The sequence below is a fragment of the Centruroides vittatus genome, unplaced genomic scaffold (genome assembly GCF_030686945.1).
Source record: "Centruroides vittatus isolate TY-2023 unplaced genomic scaffold, ASM3068694v2 contig_345, whole genome shotgun sequence".
Taxonomy (NCBI): domain Eukaryota; kingdom Metazoa; phylum Arthropoda; class Arachnida; order Scorpiones; family Buthidae; genus Centruroides; species Centruroides vittatus.
In genome coordinates this window covers 1,155,880-1,179,509 of record NW_027122170.1, presented here as the reverse complement: position 1 = coordinate 1,179,509, position 23,630 = coordinate 1,155,880, and the positions used below count along the sequence as shown (strand labels likewise).

Genomic DNA, 23,630 nt, shown 5'->3' with positions numbered 1-23,630 from the left:
CATTAACGACCACTTAACTAACGTTTTCGATCGCCTCCGCGATCTTCGTCGGGTTTTATTCGACGGTTTTCGAGATAGAATGCAATAGAATTCTTTCAAAGTTCAAACGATCGAACCTCTCACCGCGTGCCATAATTGCGAACGATCCAACTTGTTTTTAATGCCTATAATATAATCATAAAAAATGACTGCGTACATCCGTACACGAATAGTACACTACTCTGATATGCTACCATTGCGGGTGTACTTCGGAGACATATCTCCACGCATATGATAAAACGTTTCCATCTTTGAAATTAATGCATTTCCCTGATTTAGACGCCTTGTAAATCTCAAGGGTCTCCAAGGCCCTGATGCGGTCCGTGTCGAATGATGTTTTAATTAGGCTGGTTTTATCAAAATCTGCCTTTATATCGGGGTCGGTGGCGTAGGTCGAGAGGGCGGTGGTGTGTCTTTTCTTGTTGACGTCATACCTGTGTTCCGCGATCCTCTTTTTCACGGATCTCTTAGTAGATCCGATGTATATTAAATCCGTTTGGGACCCGTGATTCCTTACCGGGATACTGTACACTCCCGGTGCTCTTAGAAAATCCGGCTTGTCCTTGGCGTTCCCGAGTAGCGAATAGATCGATTGGGTTCTTGAGAACGTCAAATCGGTGCCCTTCTTCCGCGCTATTTCCTTGTATATGTCATGCACACCTCTGTTGTACTGGACCACCGTGCGCCGGTTCGGCCCCGACTTGGACCTATCCCGTGCCCTTGCGGCGTGATGTGCCGCGTTTGTATTACGTAAGTTACGCGCTAATTTACGGACTAGGCCACGTCTGTATCCATGGCTAGCGGCTATGTCTTCTATGTGTGCCAGCTCTGTGAGCGTGTCCTCCCTTTTAGAGTTATGAGTGTACGCCCTCCTAACTAACGCCCTGAACGCCGCAATCTTATACGGATAAGGGTCTTCAGACCCAGCAGGTATGTACATAGGTATGTAGTCGGGCTTGTAATACACCCGCGTTTCAATGTTGTTTCCTCTGAGTTGTATGGTGACGTCTAAAAAGTGCACATCCGTGCTCGATATTTGATCCAGTTTAAGCGTTAGCCCATACGGGTTGTCATTAACACTGCGCAGAAAATCATGGACGTTCGGCCCGTTCTTCCATATGATCATCACGTCATCTACATACCTACGATATAAAATAATATCGTGCGTAAACCTGGGAATGACATCCCTCTCTAACTGCCGTAAAATCAACTCACATAGGTCGCCCGAAATTGGGCTCCCCATGGGGACCCCCCTTTTTTGTAAATATGTGGCGTTGTCGAATCCAAACAGCGAATTGTAGCACACTAGATGTGCGAGCTCGAGCACGTGCTTGCGATGTGCTGGTAGACTATATTTGGCTAATAGGACGTCCCTAAGGGCGCAAAAGCAAGGCTCGATTTTTATGGATGGATATAGGGCTTGAAAGTCCAATACCGTGACGTGAGCGTTCTCTGTAACCTGTGTGCGCTTCAACGCGTCGACCAACTCCCTGGAGTTCTTCACTGTTAGGGGGTAATCTTGGAGATGCCTGGCTAATATGCGGTGTAACTCGGTTTCTAGCAACCTCGTAGGGGCTCTAGCCTTATCCAAAATAGATCTGAGCGCAGGCGTAGGTTTGTGCGTTTTCGCGAAAGCGAAAAGTCTGGGTGTATCAGATGACGCCACCACCGCCCTGCCTAATCCCTGCGCCTTCGCCAGGGGGGTGCACGTGAACCGCACCACCCGTGCATGTAACCTGTCTACGTAATTATCCGCGACTCGTTCACTGTTCGTATCTACGATGTATTGCCTCAACATAGTTTTATACGTCTCTTCCTTGAGTAGAACGAGTGCTCTGTTCTTATCCGCCCTTAGTAGAATAATACGCTCCTCCGCAAGCCATTTCTTGGTTTTTCTTATATGCATCCATATGTTGCCTTTTCTACATCTTCTGTTACCACTTATTCTCATGGCAGCCTTCCACCTGTAGTGCTCCTTGGAAACTTCATCCATTCCGCAGACCATCCTTTCAATGTCCGGCATTACCGTTTCGAGCAAGGGTTTATCCGAGCCCGGAGTGTACGTCGGTCCGTGCGCCACCGTTTCAATTACGTAATGCGGAGGAACTATGTCGTCCCAGCAGACCAGAGGGGTGGGGGGTACATTTTTCTCGATGGGCTTTTGTTTACTCATTATCCACTGTAATTTCTTCTTGTATCTCCGCGCCAAATTTCTTGCCAATATTTCTTGAAATACAGTAACTTTTCGATTTTCCAGTTGTAAGTAATCGCGGTGGTGTTCAAAGAGGTCATCCTCCGTTTCTATCAGTCTGTTGAGGCAGGAGTATACGCACCTCTTAGATGTTCGAATAGCTTTTCTCAAACACAACCACCTAAGTTTCGGTGTTAGGGATCCGCATCCCAATGGCAAACGTATCCTGTAATACTTTGTATTCTTTAATCATTTCTTATTACCGGCGGAGATGTTTCTACCATTTGTTAAATAAATAAATAAACGAGAATATTTGTTTCCGCGCGGATTTTCTTAAGTGAATTTCGTAATTAAAATATTTATTTTTAATTATTAATAAACCGAATAATTGAAATGTCATAAAATTAAACCTCTTCACCCGGCCTGGCAGAATTTTCTGCGGGGTTAGCCAAGGTTGGATTTACCAATCCAGGGGCCCCGGGCACGAATTCGCTGGGGGTCCCCCCTTTAAGAGTAGGCAAATTTGACGATTTAGAAAATTTACACAAAATACTGTACTTTCAATTAGATTTCAACTAGGAAGTTGTAAATTTCATTTAAAAATAAGGTTATTGTAAACATACATATATTTTATTGTATAAAACTAATTATTTTAATTTAACTGAAAAATACCTAAGTGAAATTTTTTCCCGAAATTTTCCGATGTTTCGATAGGTTTTTTCCCGGGTTTGGTTTTCTCTGCCTGTGACCCTCGTGATTAGGCCACACTAGGCTGTCGCGGTAATAGAATAAAAATTATGTTTAGACATAATTTTTTTTTTAGTTTTGTGGGGGTCCCGGGCACAGGCTCCAAATGCCCTTATGTAAATCCGGCCCTGGGGTTAGCGTTAACAGTTTAGAAAATATTTTTCTCCAGAACCGTACATGTTACACTTACGCAGTTTTCGCCATTGTTCTCTTCCGAGTTTATTTTACGCAGAAAAAATTGTTTTGGATTTTATTTTTAAATAAATTTGTCATTTTCGATTTTTTACATAAACGGACCTCTTACAAAACTCGAGGTCGTCTATAGCCTAGAAGTAAGTGTTCCTTTTTCTGTCTTTTTCCTTAATTTTTGTGATATTACAAATTTATTTAGTTCGTTACATATTTCTATTATACTTTTCGTGATAATTTCTTTAAAGGTAAATGCGATGTAAAAAAGTCGCTTTTGATGATTTTTTGCTATTTTGTTAGTTTCTGTATTAATTTAAGCCGTTATATGTTTGTTATCGATAGCCTTCTGTTACTTTTCACGGTTTTATTCGACTCGGTTAATTACTTTACAGCGTATAATAATGACAAATATTGTAAACAAAAGCGCCCGTTTTTGCTATCGCGTGACCGCAGAAGCACCCGACGACGCCATTCTACTTCCCCGGGTATACAACGTATTAAGGGATTTCCAAAGAACAGCGGTGTGCAAAATCAGTTTATCTCGATAACTTTCCATTAGTTCGATAATTTGTTTTTTTAAGTTTCAATATTTAGCTTAGAATTTTATGTGAAAATAAAATTATACATTTTTTGTACGCATTTTAAATGTTTTAACTGTACGTACGAAATTTATATTTTTATCGTATACAAAATATTTTTAAAATTGACATTTTCTTAGTAAAAAGCCAAGTAAATGTTGAAAGTTTTAACTATTTTATTGTACGAAAATTTTAGTTTGTAGCTTTCTAATTTTTAAATAAACCGAGACCTTTTTTGTAAAATAATAATATTTTATTATATTTTTGTATATAAAATTATATATATATATATATATATTACTATTGTAAATTGAGTGCAATTATTTTAACTAGTTAAGTAACGCTGTATCGGCGTGTAGTCGGAACGAAGCCGCTCGCAGCTTTATTTTCTAGATTACGAGGGAAAAAAGAGAGAATCATTCGTTCTCAACAATATATTTGATTTCTATCGGATCATTTACAGGTACAAATATGAGGTCGGAATAAGCCGTTAATTAATTGCTACGCCAACGCCTCACGAAATTCTGTGAATCACTACGGGTCTCGGACTTACGGATTGACTCGTAGCCATCTTTATTGTAACTCTAAAAATACCGAGTCGGTTATTTTTTTCACTCGACTGAATGTAACGTAGGGAAGACCGATAGCTGTCTTTTTTCCTATATCTATTTTGATTTTAATCCCTGTGATTTATGTATAGTCATCGAGTATGCTAAGGTGACGGCCGGATGGCCGAGCGGTCGAGGTGGCAGCCTACCGCTCTGGGGGACCCGGGATCGAATCCGAACGGGTCGAATAATCCCCAGGAATTTTTCGGGGGGTGGTCCGTTCGGATATGTCGGGCCCCGTCCCTCACCACCCGGTCGCCCCATTGTGGGCCTGGCCGAACCCATAATGGGCCTTCTAATAGAGGCCCTCTTAGTGCCCACAGGGCGGAAACAGTTTTAAAAAAAAAAAAAAAAAAGAGTATGGTAAGGTAAGGGGAAACTGTCTACCGGATCGCAATATACAGGTACTCCTCACTTTACGACCACTCGCACTTACGCCAATCGGGTTTCGACCCGCAATTCGGGGAATCCCCTTTCTCGGCCCGAGTGTCGGTCAGTAGAGGATGGTGACACGCGCACTAAGCGTACTATAATAGTCTTACAGTACTATAATAGTCTTTTTACGAATAAATTTGAAGTTTATTGCATAATTTGCATACTTTACAACGATCCTATATTCTCGGCGCAAGCTCTGGCTTATCGAATAATTCGCTTAACGACGTAGTCGTCGGAACGGAACTCGGTCGTAAAGTGAGGAGTACCTGTACTTTTTTTAAACTCTTTCCGCCCTCTGGGCACTAAGAGGGCCTCTTTAGTAGGCCCATTATGGGTTCGGCCAGGCCCGCAATGGGGCGACCGGGTGGTGAGGGACGGGGCCCGACATATCCGAACGGACCACCCCCCGAAAAATTCCTGGGGATTATTCGACCCGTTCGGATTCGATCCCGGGTCCCCCAGAGCGGTAGGCTGCCACCTCGACCGCTCGGCCATCCGGCCGTCAAAGCACCCGTACTGCCATCGTTCGAAGAGCGTATTACGGGGATTATTGGAAACAGATTACCATAGACGAAAGGTCCTTGATAGCTATCGAATTCCACTAAAATAAACAGAGGAAGAGCCGGAGGGCGAGCATTAGGAGCGTATATAATGTAGCGTATAGTTCCTAGCGAACCGTCGACGAGACCCCCTCGCACCCATAAGTCGACTCTCGGCACGATTCCGGCATTAACCGAGAGATTCAAATACTCGGAGACACCGAGAGCCGAGTCGTCTTTAGACGAAGGCGGGGCAACATCTGGAGTGTTTTCGGATGCTATATAGCGAGAGGGCATCCAGTCGACCGCGAGTAGTCCTCGTCGCTCGGTTTAACTCGCTCGTTTGTCGGATATAGCTCTACTGCCGTTTGGAACCGATCGAGTTCGTCTCTGGACAAATAGGCTCCACTTCTTGTCGTCGGAATGTTCGGATCTGTATCAGAGAAATCACCCGAAGCTAGATGTTGTAAGACGTCTGCGAAGGAACTATCTGCGCTATTTTGTCTACGAGAATTACTAAGTTCGACGAAATTCTCGAAAGAATCAAATGCGAATGTAATGTAATGTCCCAACAAGGTCCCTACCTTGTTGGGGCATTACGTCGTAAAAACACTCGAGGAGAGAGGAGGATCTTTAACGGGAGGAAGCTGACGAAAATCACCAAACAAATAGACAAAGAATCCACCCTCGATCACGTAAAGCGTTCTTGCACCAATCATTGACGCGTCATCGATGACGACGAATTCGAGCGACTTCGTCTCAATCCGGAATGTCTGCGCAGCTTCTCCATTTAGAGATCGAAATTTCGTACTAACGATAGGAAGACGAAGGAGAGAACGGATCGATATTGATCGCCGCTGTTCCACGTTTTAAAAAGAAAACTTTTTAAACTTATTATTCTACAAGGATTCTTCATATTTGTTGTTGTGTATCTAATTAGCGATAACATTTACCTTTCAAAATTACCGTTTTACTGCTTGTCATATTTTCCGACCACTAAATGACGCTTCTACACGCGCGTGCAAGAAGCGACCGACTAACGCTCGACTTGGCGCATTCCCTGTCAACAAAATAACTCTAGAACGAGCAGTCCGATCTCGATGAAATTTTCTAGGACGACTCGCCATCACCCGAGGACGAACCGATTAAAATTTCAACTCTCAAAAACGATCCATACCGAAGAAAAACGCCATCTCGGTTTTGAGCCCTATCTCCAGTTCTACAAAAATGGATCATTTTTGAGAGTTGAAATTTTAATCTGTTCGTCCTCGGGTGATGGCGAGTCGTCCTAGAAAATTTCATCGAGATCGGACTGCTCGTTCTAGAGTTATTTTGTTGACAGGGAATGCGTAAAGTCGAGTGTTAATCGTCACTTCGTTCCGACAATTAAGACAGAAGAATGAATAAAAATGATCATTCTTCGTCGAATTCAGCCAAGTACTATATATTTTAGGTTAATGTTACCCTAGGATCCAAAATGGCGGCGGGGGAAATTTTTCCCTACGTTGGAGACTGCGACGGAGAAAAAAATTTTCCCTCGATTCAAGATGGCTGCGTTTCCGGCCGCCATCGTGAATTTCTCTGCACACTCCGCGGATATTAACCGAAATAAACAATAAAAAAATAAAGAATTTTTTTACTCACTTTTCGATGGTGGTTGCCTGCTTCTTCCTATCTTTTTTTTTTTCCTTTCCGAACGTATTTTTAAATATACGCCCTTTCTCGTACTTTCTTTTACATATTACGGTCTCGTCGATTTCCACCGTTTTATTCGGCACTCCTTTTTTTTTTAACGATGTCAAATTACTCAAAGCTATAAGCAATACCAACCGTACGTGATTGGACCGATCGACTCCCGTTTTTCTGGATTTGCCCGCCGCAATCGCCGAGGTCGTCGCCGTACATTCCAGACATAGTTAGTGCCATATAAACGACAGAATGCAACTCCAAGAAATGTGGCCAAATTTACTTTTAAATGTTCCATCGAAGGCAGAGGTCTTCGTTCCGCACTTACTACATCGCGAGAAACAGCTTTCTCTATTACTCCGATAGTATAATTTGCATAAAGAATCGCAATGAATGCAAACGGACTCGGTCGGCTGTATGCCTAATTTTACAGCAAATTTCAATGCGTTATCGATACTGGGAGGCAAACCTGGTTCCAAAAAGTCGTCTTCAATTAACATGGAGAAATCACGGGCGGTGCATTTCGACCAAAATTCGTCGTTGCAACTCGAATCTGCAAAACTACTCATTATCGAACAATTGCAAATGAACTATACGTTTACCGATAATAAATTGTGCGAGAATGAAATATCGTAACGAAATAAAACGGCAATTATTCCAATACGCAATTCGACGCGACACTACAGCAAACGATTCCAACTGGAAACTAGTCGATTTGCATAAAATTGCCCGGAAAGGAACAGAATCACGTCGTAGATCATGCATTTGCATATTCGTTCGTAACACCCCTACGTATTTCCCGCCGATTTTACTCTCGCACGACGCTACGAAAAAGCTCCCTCTACCGTCGCAAATACACACAACCTCCGTTTCGAGGTTACGGGAAACTCGGCCACGTCGAACGCAGGGTCGAAACCGAACGAGGAAAAATTGTCAACGGCGTCGACGTCACGACTCTAGGGAAAATTTTTTTCCCCGTAGTAGTCTCCGAAGTAGGGAAAAAATCCCACCGCCGCCATTTTGGATCCTAAGGTAACATTAACCATATTTTAATAAGTTTTGAAAAATTTAGCGCTTATAATTTTAAACGAATCTCGATTTTAATAAAAAAATATTTTCTCGTGTGTTAATTAAAATGTAGAATAAATCATTCATTTTAATGCAGGTAGCATTTTTTACAGACATTTGAAATGTTCATAAAGTATAAAGATCACTCGTCGTACTTTCAGAAGTTATAGAACTGCAGATTCAAAGTTGAAATAAATAGTAAGAGCATAAACGTGTATACGCTTTGCAAAACATAATTCACATTTTATTAAATCGGTTATTATTTGGCAAAAAAAAATTAGTTTGAAATTACAAATATTTGCATTATACTGTCGTTGAATGCGGTATTAAAAAAAGTATTTCTATGTTAAATCTTTAAAAAATAAATAAAATAATTACTAGTATTATATTTTAAAATTGTTGTATAGACTTTTCGTTTACTTAATTCTAGTTTTTAATTGTTTTGATAGAAAAATTAATACAATCGAGCCATCGCTTTAACCTTTATTTCATTTAGAAATAAAATTTTCTCGTCAGTTTGCTTCGTGTACGAATATTAATTTATAATGCGAATTAATTAATGTTAAAGAATCCCAATTTTGTGTAAATCTCCCAACGACTGTTTTGGATACAAAATAGGTATTTTTTAAAAATTGATTTCATTTTTTATATTTTTATGCGAAATGTTACGACATTTTTAAATTTGGCCCACCGTCGTACGCTTTTCTTCTTTATACGTTATAATTTCGACTTTTGTCAATCTCTTATCTTTAATAACATTCGTAATTAGTCTTCAAATAAGAACGTGGACGATGGAAAAAAATCTCATCTACAAACGAAATTATCGCAGATATTTTTATATCATCTCGCTGATATTATATGCGAATGAAATGGATTATGTACAATACATTTCAAAAGACATTTCCATTCTTTCTTGTTTCGTTAATCGGTCGAGAAACTACTCGTTTCCAGTCCATCTCCATACTTTCTCTCTGTTATAAATAACAGAGCCGGGAAAATAAAAAATAATAATAATGATTTTGTATCAATAACCGACGATTCGTTCCTTTCTGTTTTAAAATACAGCGGAACCTCGCATAATCGGCAAAATAAATTGCGAAAATGACTGGCTTAACCGGCGAATTTTCGCATAACCGGTGGCCGGGAGAGGGCGAGTCCCGGAGTGTGCGCATGCTCCATCTAGCACACGTTCGGCTACCGTCTCGGGGCCTTATTAGACTGGGCCGCCGGGCGGCGACAGTCGGGGACACGTGCGGGGCAGCTGGTGGCGCAGCCAGTCACTTTTTATTAAAGACAATAATTCAAAGGAGGACGACTTTGACATTCTCGAGTAATTAAAAAACTTGTCGTCGTCTGCGCGCGCACAGTTTATCGAAAAGAGTATAGTACAACCTTTTAGATTCCCTTAATGATAGAGTAGGGTGTACGTACACGCATCTTTCTCCGCCTTTGTCTTCTCCTTTTCATTAAAAATCCGAGGAGGAGCGTATATGTATAAATGTTGTCCGACACGTTTTCTCGTCAATAGAGCGGAGTAGACTGACGATGTGATGGCAAAACCGTGTGTAGGCGGGAGTGACTGCGCCGCCCGGTGGCTCGGTGTAATAGTCTCGGTACGACACGATGCCCGGACCCGAATCTCCGCCACCCGTGGCTGCCGACGCGGTCGCGGGGCGCGGCAGCCAATTTGTGGCCACGCCGCCGGCTGCCCTAATCTAATAGGCTCCGTAACGATCGATGCCCAGTGACCAGCAGCGTCACCGGTGGCGCAGCCGGCTGCGCCGCCTGGCGGCCTAGTCTAATAAGGGCCTTAGTGTCGCTCGTGATCACACATTTTCCCAAACTTTTTCCAACACATATTACGTATAAACATCGACAACTATAGTCCGTTATATAATAAGCCCGCCAAACGATATGCCAAATTCTTGGGTTACGTAAAGGCTATAATTAAATATTAGAAATAGACTAGAAGTAGGCAGTTATGCTGCCATCTTATATTAAATTTAATGACCGATTCTAAATTAAATTTTTAAAATGTCTGAATTAAAAATTTACTATTTATAATTATTAAATTTAATACGTGATGGCAGCGTAACTACCTACCTCTAGTCAAATTAATTAATTTCTAATATTTTACTGTAGCCTTTACGTAGCCCAAGAATTTGGCATATCGTTTGGCACGTTTATCTGACAAATTATCTAATTTTTTTTTGTTTTGTTTCCTGCAAATCGAATTCGCATTTCTGGTTGGTTCATTCCGCGCTAGAAGAAAAAATGACGATTCTCGCTCCTTAACAATGTTCGTTGTATAATTTTCTTCGAATAAACATTATATATAAAATATTTGAGTATATTTTTCGGCGTGAAACGCATTATCGTATTTTACATTAATTTATATGGGGAAACTTTGTTTCGCTTAACGAGGATTTCGCATTACGAGTAAGACTCTAAAACGAATTATGCTCGTTAAGCGAGGTTCTAACGAAATTTACGAGTTCGATTCGTTATTTTGAATTCTAAGCCTCAGAAAGCAAGAAAAACAGCGTGGCATTTGTTGTTAAAAGGCTCAAAAGAAGAATAGACGAAGGTAACAAATATTTAAAACGGTTTGTTGTTATAGTTTATTTCCATTCTATCCCGTCTCCGAAACCTTCCGTTCTTTTCGTTTTCTTGCCTTCTTCCATTCTTTTCCTACAAATTCTATAATTTCAATATATTTATAAACAAATGCTTTTGGTTATTCCGTTAGCCGAGGAAAACAACAAAGTCGTGGGAAAGATTTCGAGCTCGGGACATTTCCGAAGGTGCGAAATAATGGCGTTAACACACCGAAGGGTAACATTATAATCTCTTCTGGCAGTTCCGACTTATTGTCTGTATCTACCGGTATCGGATACAGACACACACAACTTGCAAGATCCAACCGTGTTAATTTGCAGATTTTTCCACCGAGACCGGGATTTGGGTTCTCTGACAAGAGAATAAAGATCTTAAGCAACTTCTTCGAAATAGAAATAGACCAGAGTTGCCTTTACCATTACCACGTGGACATTGTCCCCGTGTAAGGAACAGTCCAGTCCGTCAGTTGCAAAAGATACAACTGCCTCAACACCAGAAAACAGAAGAGTCATCGACAATCCTTTGTCGACTTTTCAATTATTCTTTCCGATTATTATTTAGATTACAACCGAACAAATTGTTCTTTCCGTCTTCGACGGAAAGAACAATTTGTTCGGTTGTAATCTAACGCCCATCGAAGAAGAGAAGAGGTTCTTCGTATCGCTTAAGAGCTACAACAGAACGTGCGATTACAACGTAGTTATAAAACCCGTTTCTAAAGATAAAATGGTTGTTCCCAGGATCGATCTACGGCCTCTTCGTTTTTTCTCGAGAACTCCGAAAAGGCCGTCGTGGCCGTGGATACCATTATGCGCCACGGGCCCGCAAAATCTCTGGTACCTATCGGAAGATGGTTTTTCTCTTCGTCCTGCGATAGAGGAAGAATTTCCATAGGAGCGGGTCGAGAAATCTGGTTCGGTTACCATCAAAGCCTTCGCATTGCTCGATGGAAACCCGTGCCGAACGTCGACATATCGGCTACCGCCTTCTACAAAAGCGGACCTTTGATAAAGTTGCTCCGAACGCTGCCACCGTCAGCGTGCAGAGCAACGGCAACAACAGAATGGAGATCATCGAAAACACGAAGGACACGACGAAAGACTTATTGGTCTCGTTCTATCGAAACACCGGAGGACAAAAACCCGAAAAAATCACATTTTACAGAGACGTATTGAGCGAAGGCGAATTTTCTAAAGCGGTGAACAAAGAATTGACGCTGATGCGTGATGCCTGCGCAGAAATGAATCCTTCGGAAGTCTACCAACCGCCCATCACCTTCGTCGTGGTGGGCCAACGACACCACACTCGTTTCGTGCCAGAAAATTTGGAAGACGGAGCGGGAAAATACCGTAACATCCCTCCGGGCACGACCGTGGATACGACCATCGTCCATCCCACACAATTCGAGTTTTTCATCTGCAGCCACACCGGCATCCAGGGCACCGGCTGACCCGCCCATTACACCGTGCTGTGGGACGATAACAATTTTACGGCCGACGAGTTGCAAACCCCGTCGTATTACTTGTGCCACACTGACGTCGGGTGTACTCGAAGCATCTCCATTCCGTCCCGTTATGTACGCGCATCTGACAGCCTACCGTGCCAAACGGCACCTGTTGTTCAGTTGGGAAGACGTTGGCAGGAATGATTCCAATTCTAGTCTCGATCTTTTGAACGAACAGCTGTTGGAAAACAGCTTCGAGTGCGCGGTCGAAGTCGATGGCAAGATCACAGATACCATGTATTTCGTTTGAGAATTTCTTGCAACGGTTGTCACGTTGCATCGAGTTAATTTAAAATTCGAAATTATTTATATTTTTTTTGACGTCAAAATGTAGATGCAAATTATAATTTATTGAAATTACAGTTTATCTGAACATTTTGCAAGTTTTGATGATTTACTGGAATACTAGAAAATTCTAAGGAAAAAAAAAATGTCGACACGAAGGGACCCTATTTAATCAACTAAGACACCCGAAATGGAGCAACACCAGGAATTCTCCAGGCTTCAATTCTCGTCACGCGATGTCCCCTTTGTGGGCCTGAAAAAGGCCCTTTTAGTACCCAGAGGACAAATTTTAAACTTATGTAAATATAGTATGAAATCTATAATTAAATTTGCCAAAATTCATAAACAGTGAAATCCTTTGTTCTAAAGCTCTTAAAAAAGAATCATCTAGCACAATGAAATTTTATGAGTTCATGAATGATCGTAAACCTTTTATTATTCAAAATTTTTTTCCCCTCCACAACACTTTGGATTTTATAACCATTTTCATCTTGAAAGGCTGAGGGGACATTTCTATCCCACAAGGAATAATCAATACAGTTCATTCAACGAATTAAAAATATCGCATCAATACTTAGATGTGACATTTATATAACTTTTTGTTTAAAGAAGAAATATACACACATTTTATAGAGTTATGTATATTTTCATGTATGAACATTACTTTGCAAATTCATAATTCTATTTTTATTGCTATAAACAAAATTATATTGTTTATAATTATTATATTCGTGATAATTTTGTAATTTATTTAATTTTGTAATTATGTGAGAAATGTTCATTTAATTCGGGGGTTTCCAACCTTTTACGTGTATTGACCTACCTCCTGATTGTGTGTATATATATACATACACAAACATTATTTCTTAATAAATTTTTCATATTCAGAAAGTTTTGAAGGTAATAGTGAAAGTATTTTCAAGAACTTTTAAATACATTGTATTTACTAAATTCTTAAATAATATTAAATTATAATATTTATTATAATTTAATATTATTTAAGAATTTAGTAAATACTATGTACTTATAATATGTGAAAACAATTTACTGATTGGCTTCCTTTCAACTTTCGTTGACTCGCAAGGTGTCGATACAATCCTGTGGTAAATTTAATGCCGTAAGCCCCAAATTATACGAACGTGCTTGCAATTTTTGACTCTAATATTTGAATCGCAACCTGGAAGTCACAAATCGAGACAAATGCAACAGGAAGCAAGTTAGAACCTTCTTCCTACCAAAGAGTATTCTGTTACTCAAAACATTAACAGCAAACAAGAAGTAAGTGACGAGACAAACTACGATAAATTCCCGAATCAATGCAAATAATAAAGGAAGGCATACTAAAAATATAATAAAGGTTTTTATACATGCTCAAAATGTAGGAAAGTGACCTGCAAAATTAATATTAAAAATAATTGACGATTTGTAATAAATTTATAGCTGTAAAATCACCCCGGGAGGAAATTATTTATCGTCGGCATTTGGTTTAACTTATATTCGAAAGTAATTCTGCATGTTTTCCGAGTGTAATTTAGAATGGTTTTATATGTCTGTGAGAGTCCATACCAGATAGAAAATTTTTATTTGAAAAAAAAACCAGGTTTCAAAAGAATAAGAAAAACAAAAAGTTTTTTGAACATTAACCTTTAAAAGAAAAATTTTTCCACAATCCATAAAAATTACAGGAAGTGATCGTATCTTGCCCGGATTCACTCCTATCACAAAGTGACACATCTTCCGAACGAGTTCACAAGGAACCTAGCACCTAAAATTTGCTTATTGGATCAAGAACTCGACAATACCAAAAATGAGCATAGAAACTCTAGGGGAAAATCCCCAAAATAAAAAGGAAAATTGATGACGACAGGCAAATACACGCTCGTCCCCGGGTGAACAAAAGTTGGTTATCCTGCCTCACCGTGAACCAAAGGGATTCCACCGTGCTCTACCATTTTCCTGTTCTGCGTCCCCGATAGCTGCCAAGGATATTACCTATCACCGACCTGCTAGTGCCTAACATTCCTACTACCGGGCGGTTCCTCGTGGAACTGCCTAATCGAACATCCTACTCGTCCGGGCCCATCTACCTATTCTCCTTCGACACAGCTGGCCAAGTGTCAGATCATCGAGGATTTGAAAACCCAATGAATTCGGGTATTTATCAACTCGCAAAGTAATTGCAAACTCTCTCTTGCACTCTTAGACTGCTAAATGATTTGCTATTATAGTCGGAAGTGTATAATCTTACAAATAAATAAATGGGTAATTATTGTTGTTTTAACCTGTTGTAGAGTGCATTCCTTCATCCACACTGTCTCTTAAACCTCCTCCATCCTAGATCCGACCGCCTACACACGCGTCCGCTTGCACGAAGCAATAATCTAAGGACCATAGTGGTTTCTGTGTCTCTGCTAAAAACACAGCAGTGTCGGTTCTAACGTGGGCGTCGTTAACACAGCGTCGACCCTTCGGTCGAGTGGCACGGAAGCAATAAGGATGCTTTGTCCATCGGTCACACGTCCATCAACTGTTAAATTTTGTAATATTGACCTAAATAAATATTGTTTACAGTCAAAAAATTAAAATTTCTATTAAATTTCCAACCTGTAAATTCTGTAATAAACTGTATTTCATTCTTATGTAACATGTAAAATTCACAATTAATTATGTAAAAAATGTAATTTATTATGGCTTCTGAACAATGAAATACATACCATAATTTAAAACAGATCACATTCAAATATTTGCATACATATTTATACAACTCTTCTCACTTCAAAAAATCGTTTTAAATAATAAACTTGGCCAAGAGTCAAGCAAACTAGAACACCAGCTTCAAACAAAGCCCATAACACTACTCTTGAATTGGTGCTTTCATTTACTAAAATATTAAAGAAATTATCAGAAATTAATATAATATTTCTAAAACATTATTAAATGCATAATTATCTAAAAATTTATATTATATTATACTGCTTTGTATTTAAATTATATTGAAACTTTTACAAAGGAATTTTCAGAAAAAAGTTGGATAATGAAATGATTAAAAGAAAAAAAAAAACTTATTAAATTTTAAAGTAAAAACTTTTACTATAGTAGTATTTATGAAACTGTGCCGGTGCTTATTCTGCAACTTGAACACAAACTATATGGTGTATTTTCTCGGACACATGGCAAATTTCATCACTAATTTTTCTTCAGTTGATACGTGTATTAAGTTTTGTACACGTTTCGGGCTGTTGACGCCCCTCTTCAGCCAACTTTAAATCACAGATTTTTGCAAACATAAAATTGTTTTAAAACCTCTCTGTACATTAATTAATTTTTTATCATCTAGTCGATCTTTTTTCATCGAAGCCAGAGATTCTATTGTATAAACGAATTCTTATTGGTTTTGTTGCGTATGACTGTATTCATTTACATAGTGATGTGGTAGATGGGCCACCTCGTGGCAATCTTCTGTTTATAGGCATTAATTTTTATTATTATTATTTTACATAAAAATAATTTACTTTTTAGTTTATATAGAAATAATAAACTATATAAACTAAAAAGTTCTATATAAACTAAAAAGTAAATTATTTTTATGTAAAATAATAAAATAAAAATTAATGCCTATAAACAGAAAATTGCCACGAGGTGGCCCATCTACCACATCACTATGTAAATGAATACAGTCATACGCAACAAAACCAATAAGAATTCGTTTATACAATAGAATCTCTGGCTTCGATGAAAAAAGATCGACTAGATGATAAAAAATTAATTAATGTACAGAGAGGTTTTAAAACAATTTTATGTTTGCAAAAATCTGTGATTTAAAGTTGGCTGAAGAGGGGCGTCAACAGCCCGAAACGTGTACAAAACTTAATACACGTATCAACTGAAGAAAAATTAGTGATGAAATTTGCCATGTGTCCGAGAAAATACACCATATAGTTTGTGTTCAAGTTGCAAAACTTTTACTATTTTTAAAATAAAATATAAACAGGGAATTTTAATAAAATTTCTCAAAAAATATTTGACACTATATAATTCTTAAAAATCTGCTTGTATTCTACAGAAGCCAAAGTGTGAGATTCTGAAGGGACAATTAGGAGATTAAATTAATTAGTTAAAACTGAAGAGCAAGTGGAAAAATTCCATTTCCTTTTTCCCACCCCCTTCACGATGCTCTGGTAGATAACACTGATCAAATATCCCTCTAAGTCAATGATTACTACAATGCTTGGACTTATGTTATAAACTTAGTCAAAACAGTCAAGTATTATTGGTGGAGACCTGTCAAATTGAATAAAATGATGAGGTAAGGCAAATAGTAACACCGAGGGAAAGTATCAACAATCTGACCAAACCATCCGGTTCGTGACGTCCCACGTGGACATGGCTCAAACCCAAGCTATTAAATCGAAAATCACACGATAATTCTCCTACGCTAAAACATATATAAGGGGCTCACACCCAATTGTCAGAACAAGTACCAAAATCCCTACCGGACCTTGTTCCTGTCCTCCGCCTCGACCACGAGCCCTACACTTCGTCGCCGGAACGCTTATCGAGTTTTCGTGTTTTTTTTTTTTTTTTTTACTCTATGTAAACTCTGTCTCTTGGTCGACATAAACTTTAAGATAGCTTAACTGCACTAGAAAATTAATTTCCCATTATTTTATGTTGGTCTCTGTTCTTGTCAATCGGCTATCACTCGTGTTTATCCTTCCAGCGTAATCTCATTTTTGTTTTTCTATTAAACTTGTTCTGTCTGTTAAATGGTCGATTACTCGTGTATCGCTAACCTTGCCGACCCTCCCACTCGCACTAAATTTATGTCATCCATAAACCCCGTGAATGGGCTTAGCCATCCCGTCGCCAATAACAGGGGTTTAGAGTTCCCTTCTCTACACCTCCCCAGTTCTCACAAAAGCTTTATTTATAGACTAAACTTCTCTACTCCATTTAAGATCTGAACACATAATTTAATAAGAAACTTTTTTTAATTGTCTGTTTGGATGTGAAAATGGAGTACAGCAACAGTCAAAATTGTTTAATTCAGAAATAAAGCTTTGACAACATCCAACACAGGGTCATTATAACAGGCACGGTAGGCACATGTCTAGGGCCTAGAAGATGAGATAAAAACCAGAAAGCCTAAGCACCCAGTCATAACTCCTTATGAAGATACATTGCCAGTTATGCTACAGACCTCTGTCTGATCTTTACTCCCAGACCAAGTAATTAATATATACTCCGTCCATTCCAGTCACTCATGCTGTTTGTTTGAATAATTAAATTACTTATCGGTTTATATATATTTGATGCATTACTATAATGATTTTGAATTCATCTACAGTCAAATCCATATTTATGAGTTTTGTTTTGATCCAGACAAGTTAGGATTTTACATTTTAGGTATTGCTTATTAATTAAATCTATATTATATCTCAAAAATATTAATACATATAAATTAGAAACATACCACAGTCTATCACTATTATAATATTTAAAATATTAAAATTAAGATTTACTTTCTCTGTGAATCCTATCTCTAACTGCCATATATTCCTGTTCGTGTTTTACAGATGTTAAGGAAGTAGATAACTCTTTGATCATTTCTTCCAATTTATTATGAGTTGCTTGAAAAAAAAATTAATTATGAAATTAAAAGATTAATTAAATCCATAAACATGCCTTTATATTTACCTTCCGATTCTTTATCCTGAGTAGCTTTTGGTGGATCTCCAATTTCCATCGAAAACATAATAACTTTTGGGGTCATAGTCGACATTGCATTGCTAAAGCAGTAAGAATACACGCCATCCATGTGTGCCGAAAATGTATATTTTCCGTTCGATTCTCTTTCTCCTTTGTATATTACTTTTTCGTCTGGACCTGTTATCTTGTAAAATGAAACATTCAAATTAAAATTTAAATACAAAAATTAAAATATAGGAGAAATTTTAATATTTTGTTAAATAATAAATTAGAATTCTTAATGTCATATATTAAAATGGCTGCAGAACATTGTCTGTGCAGCACCGAAGGATCTAAGTTTGATTTTGTGTCAGACAATCGGGAATTTTCAGACTATTTGGTCCAAATACGTCGAATCGTACCTTTTACTCGGCTATCTCACTGGCAACCCGATACGACATCGATAACTCTTAAGGAGCACAAGGAAAAAAAAGCCTATTCACAGCCAACAAGAAACAGAGTTAAGGAAAAGCTACCAAATATTAATAATTTCATCAAAACTTATGCTGTAAATCCAAGAAGAATGCAATAGAAGAATCTCAAGTAATAGCCTCAAATCATAGAGAATGAGTTATTGGCAATAAGTTAAATCGTAGATATAAAAGATTTGAAAAGAAATACAGTGTATATTCCATTTTGTTATTCAAATATAACAACAACAGTGTGTGGCATTAGAATCTTTTAAAATTTTCAACATAATTTTGCTTACATTTAGTAAAAATTACAGTTAAAATGACTGCAGTTGAATATAAGAAATTTCCATACAATATTTTATAAATAAAATGATGCACAGCAAAAATAAGATAAATTTATAATAATAAGGCAGATGTTTACCATCTGTCATTATAATAATTCTTATTTTTGTATCATATATTTTTCAGAAAACAATGAGCCATATCACATTCCAACTCAATGAATACACACGTTTATGGTTTTTCAATATGTTTTTCATCTATGGATGTGTGTCACATAAGCACAGCAGACATTTTAAATAAAATTTACTTTAACACTGAAACAATATTTAATCACATCTAAACTGTTGCATGTAAGAACTGATTCTAAGATACATCATGAATATATTAATGACTTTTTCTGAAGGAAAATCAAACTGACTCAGAGCAGAAACATGACAAAGTAATAATACAATTCATTCTATTTCTGAAGGATTTATTAATCTATATATATATATAATCGAGACAAGTTGATAATAATAATAATAATCAGCGCAGAGCCCAAACGGTTAGGAGTTGAAAGTTGAAATTTGGTACACAGTTAGGGTAAGTCACGAGGACGCACACCAAGAAGGGATTTATCGAAATTCCTCCCCACGGGAGAGAGGGACGGGATTAAGTCTTAACACTTCCATCAACAATGGAAGTGTCAACAATGGAAGTGTTAAGAGAAAGCGACGTGCAAGACGCAGATGCAGTTTTTTTGTTTTTGCGGGAAATCGAACATATTTTTAGACCCATCTAAAAATTCTCTAATTAGTCTGGAAACAGGAGTCCCAATTCTTGCATTCTGCGAAAACAGGTAAGGTTGGCTATAACGTAATAATCTTAATATTCGCTAAAACGGTTAGGAGTCGAAAGTTGAAATTTGGTGCACAGTTAGGGTACCAGATTTAAGTACTGAAGTGTTAAGTAACAATGGAGAACAAGAGAAGGCGACGTGCAAGATTTACGGGCGCTGAAAACAAAGAAAAAAGAGTAATATGTTGGAACATATTCGATTTTCAAATTTAAACGGATTAGTTCGGTTTTTCTTGACCTTTCTTCTTTAGAACGTTCGACGAAAATCGAACGATATAATCGGAACACGTCGCGAAAATCGAACAATATTAGTACATTGATTTTCACGTTCGACCTTTCTTTAGAAATACTTAGTTCGTCGACAAAATTACTCTTTTTTTTTGTGACTGTAACGTAATATTCTTAATCTTCGCTATTGTTACTTTTGCCCGAGCAACGCCGGGCCTACCTGCTAGTTTCTAATATTGTTAAATTATTATTTTTATATTTGATAATTAGCTAATGTCTTTTAGGTGTTTAGTAAATTTTTTAATTATAAAACACAATACTGTATTTTATTTTTTTTTTATATATCTAGTATGATTAATTATTAATAATATATAAGATTAGTACTAGTGGGTTTTATACCTATCTTTAGATCAAATTTCTTAAGTTGCTTTAATTAAAAGCTATCCTAATTATAATACTATTGCCTTAATTAGTCAATGTGGGTATTTTTTTTGGGTGAACTTTCTGCCTCGTGGGCATTAAATGAGCTTTTTCCTATACCCGTCGCGAGTTCTGGCCAGGCCAGTAATGGGAGGGATTGGGTGGCAAGTGAAAGAACCTAACGCATCCGGAATAGACCACCCGCATACAGTTCTAGTATTGCCCAAATTCATTCCCGGGTCACCCAAAGCGGCAGGACGACATCCCAATTGCCTCGGACACTCGACAACCATTATTTGGGTAATACTCTTCGATTATTCTTAATAATTAGAAAACGGCAGTTTAGACGATTATTATTTAAAATTACACGAAATTCTAACTTTAAATACTAATTACGTAGTTAACGGTTACGTAGACGAATTAAATAAAATTTAATTTGTGGACGTAACCAAAAATAATCGAGTAATAAATTTTATTGCAGGACGAAAGGAGAGCCATATAAATTAATTATAGACATTTTATATTCTTTCTTAGCTTTTCATATTCGTAATTATTATAGTTTCAATCATAAAATACAAATATAAATTTAATAAAAAGATATTTTATGTAAGTTTCATATGAAAACAAAATTATCTTTAGTTAGAGGTGAAATAATAGATTAGAATCTAACATAGTATCCTGTGTCTGTATATTGTAACTCTATACAAAATATTTTTTATCGAAGGAACATACCTCAGGAATTATCAAGCATTGTTCAGTCTTTTTTTTATTTATTATTATTATTTTTTAACTCCATATCTAATGGAGGCGTAAGGCACTAAGAGGGCCTTTTTAGCAAGCCCGTTATTGGTTTGGCCGGTGCCACGTTCAGTAACGCAGAATTCTTGCCAAGTCTAGTTATACCGCAATGCTAAACTCATTTCTAACTACCGCTCGATTCCTCCCACCGCTAGAATTCTAGCTAGTTCGGTCAGCTTCTTTTATCTACGCTAACTTTTACTAGCGATGTCATTGTTTTTGTCTTGTCTCTACAACTTGCAAGATGGCTGCACATGTTGGACTAAATGTATTTTATTATAACAATCACAAAGTTATTCTCTCATTCTAAATCAACGACTCATTCTAAAATGACTTCGAAACGTAAAATTATCACACGTCGGTATAACAGATTCCGAACACATTTTAACGGAAGACGACGGTCCATTTCGTCGATTACAATTAATAATTACTTCGTTAATTTCGTCACGATCCGACGCGGCTTCCGTTCGAATAATCGTATCGATTACTTCGTCCTTTCCACCGGTTCGTTTGCGACAATCGTCGCAATCGTAATTTTAACTCCGTCCACCATTTTGCCCGGTCGTCTAACTAAGAATAATCGTTCGACGACGTTCGGAACATTCTTAGATCCGCCCACTAAGCTACTCGTAATTCTAACTTAAGCGATTTGCGTTACAGAACACGGCCCGAGCGGCAAGGGATAAAGTGCGACGGATCCGGACAAATCGCTCCCGAGGTTTTTCGATCCGTCCGGATTTCGAATCCCCAGAACGGTAGACCGCGCGCTAACCCGTCGGCCATCCGGCCATCTAAAAATCGAATCAAATACCAAAATCCGGGATCGAACCAAGAATCTTTAAATGTTCATTCTAATGCTCTCCCAGCCAAGTTATTTTGGCTCTACACCGTTTGGTCCGATACTACAGTATAGAGTACCTAGATATCGGAGTACCGACGTACGAGTCGCCGCCGCCACGTTCCGTCGACCATCGTCGCGTGATCATCATATCGTCGCGGTTTACATTAAGAAATGGCAATTTTTTTTTGTTTTTTTTATTTTTTAAATCGTCATTTCTTACCGTAAACCCATAAGCCACGCAACGACAGTCGACAGAACGTGGCGACGACGACTCGTACGTCGGTACTCTACTACAGTATACATCCGGGCCAAGTTTGGCAGAAATAACTATAGTCTCGGTACCACGAAATGAAAAAATTTGACAGTTTATACAAAGTCAACATTAATTAAAACTTTAAAAAGATTACAATAAGTTAGCATTTTATTTAGAAATATTACAATTTAATAATAATTACTCCGAGTGACCGGACACAAAGTAATTATTTTGTTGGAAATTTATTTTTGTAATGTAAATTTAGTGTATTCGGTCTAACTCGAAGAAATATAGCTATAGTTTCGTCACGTAATTTAAAGCCGAATAAGTAATTAGTACGGAGAGACGGAAAGAAGACCGCCGGCAAAAAGTGGAAGAGTTAAATTCCTCTCAGTCGATTTTCGGCGGATCCACCTTAAATCGACGAAGTACGACGCGGCTTCTCGCTCGCCGTTCGCCGGAAATGAAATTCGGACGAATTAAAGGAAATTAGGATCAACTTTTAGGCGCGTTTAACCACACTAGAAGCGAGTATCCGAAAGGATCGTCTAGACCGGACCTGGCCGACCCGCGGCTCGTGGCGTTAAATTGTGTGGCCCGCTAAGCGATATTATATATCTATTAAAACTTTTGTTTCCCGTTACGTGTATACCAAAACAATTAAATAAATGAAAATTTGCGCGTGTCACTGTTATAATGCGCGAGTACGAGTACCAACTCTCGGTATAATAAAATCTTATTCATTTTGTACTTGTTTTGCTTTTTTAAAACCGCGTTTGCCTAAATTGTAACCCGCCGTAATGTTACGCGCGATTAAAGTGGCCCGCGAAACAATTAGGGTTGGCCGGGCCCGATCTAGACTAGACCTACGGTCGATACCGGTTTGTTTCGATACGGGAAGGGCCTACGACCCTACTGCGATACGTATTAGGAAAGGAGGCCCTTCCTATACGCTACGCTCGATAGAGATAAATCACGAATGAAAAGAACTTATCTTTTCGAGATTAACAAAGCCTCTCGTCCGCATTTTTTAAACTTACTTTGACGTCGATGTCTAGAAAGCCTCCTTCCGCAACTTCGAATATTAATCCCATTTTCGTGTCCGCTTTTACTCTTTCGAAGAAGCATTCTTCCGTGTGCGCTCCCACAGTTACAAAATAACATTGGGAAAAGTTTAAAAATAACGTCACCGTCAATAAGCAGACAAACGTCGACGCCAACCGGGAAGCCATCTTAAACGTTACGTCGTGCTGCCAACTTTACGATTGCGCTTTAATATTTTGCAGCGTTTTTTAAATACGCGTTGTTTAGTAACTTTTTCT

At 38.3% G+C, this 23,630-nt stretch overlaps 4 protein-coding genes across 6 annotated transcripts in view; 2 read left to right on the top strand and 2 right to left on the bottom strand.

Annotated features, from left to right (window-relative positions):
• Window positions 1-229: 229 nt before the first annotated feature.
• LOC136974177 (uncharacterized) lies at window positions 230-2,212 on the bottom strand. The gene has a single exon (XM_067268981.1). It carries the CDS (start codon window positions 2,210-2,212, stop codon window positions 230-232), a length of 1,983 nt encoding a protein of 660 aa, XP_067125082.1.
• Window positions 2,213-11,645: 9,433 nt separating this feature from the next.
• Window positions 11,646-12,149, top strand: LOC136974176 (protein argonaute-2-like). The gene has a single exon (XM_067268980.1). The coding sequence runs from the start codon at window positions 11,646-11,648 to the stop codon at window positions 12,147-12,149; it is 504 nt and encodes a 167-aa protein (XP_067125081.1).
• A 385-nt stretch (window positions 12,150-12,534) lies between these two features.
• Window positions 12,535-23,570, bottom strand: LOC136974212 (transmembrane emp24 domain-containing protein 2-like). 2 transcript variants are annotated; one of them, XM_067269038.1, is made up of 5 exons: window positions 23,349-23,570; window positions 18,186-18,381; window positions 18,011-18,118; window positions 15,203-15,369; window positions 12,535-12,741 (listed from the first exon to the last, which is right to left on the bottom strand). In XM_067269038.1, the coding sequence occupies exons 1-4, from the start codon at window positions 23,538-23,540 to the stop codon at window positions 15,245-15,247; spliced, it is 621 nt and encodes a 206-aa protein (XP_067125139.1). In that variant the 5' UTR covers window positions 23,541-23,570; the 3' UTR covers window positions 12,535-12,741; window positions 15,203-15,244. The 2 variants fall into 2 exon arrangements, with proteins under 2 accessions (XP_067125139.1, XP_067125138.1); XM_067269037.1 differs by lacking the exon at window positions 12,535-12,741 and having other exon boundaries at window positions 15,153-15,369.
• Window positions 19,227-23,630, top strand: part of LOC136974204 (solute carrier family 22 member 3-like) — a 37,141-nt gene continuing 32,737 nt past the window's right edge. For both annotated transcript variants that reach the window (XM_067269026.1, XM_067269025.1), the window contains exon 1: window positions 19,227-19,370. Coding sequence is in view for 1 of the 2 variants with exons in the window: in XM_067269025.1 (XP_067125126.1) it covers window positions 19,363-19,370 (8 nt within the window). In the remaining variant the exon portion in view is untranslated. The remainder of the gene's footprint in view (window positions 19,371-23,630) is intronic.

Excerpts from the sequence above, each read along its gene's own strand:
- LOC136974176 (XM_067268980.1), top strand. The coding sequence starts at position 11,646 with ATGGAAACCCGTGCCGAACGTCGACATATCGGCTACCGCCTTCTACAA.
- LOC136974177 (XM_067268981.1), bottom strand. The coding sequence starts at position 2,212 with ATGAGTAAACAAAAGCCCATCGAGAAAAATGTACCCCCCACCCCTCTG.
- LOC136974212 (XM_067269038.1), bottom strand. The coding sequence starts at position 23,540 with ATGGCTTCCCGGTTGGCGTCGACGTTTGTCTGCTTATTGACGGTGACG. Across the intron at positions 18,119-18,185 it reads TCAGGATAAAGAATCGGAAG|CAACTCATAATAAATTGGAA; the intron begins GTAAATATAAAG and ends TTTTTTTTCAAG. Across the intron at positions 15,370-18,010 it reads AGATAGGATTCACAGAGAAA|TAAATGAAAGCACCAATTCA; the intron begins GTAAATCTTAAT and ends TTAATATTTTAG.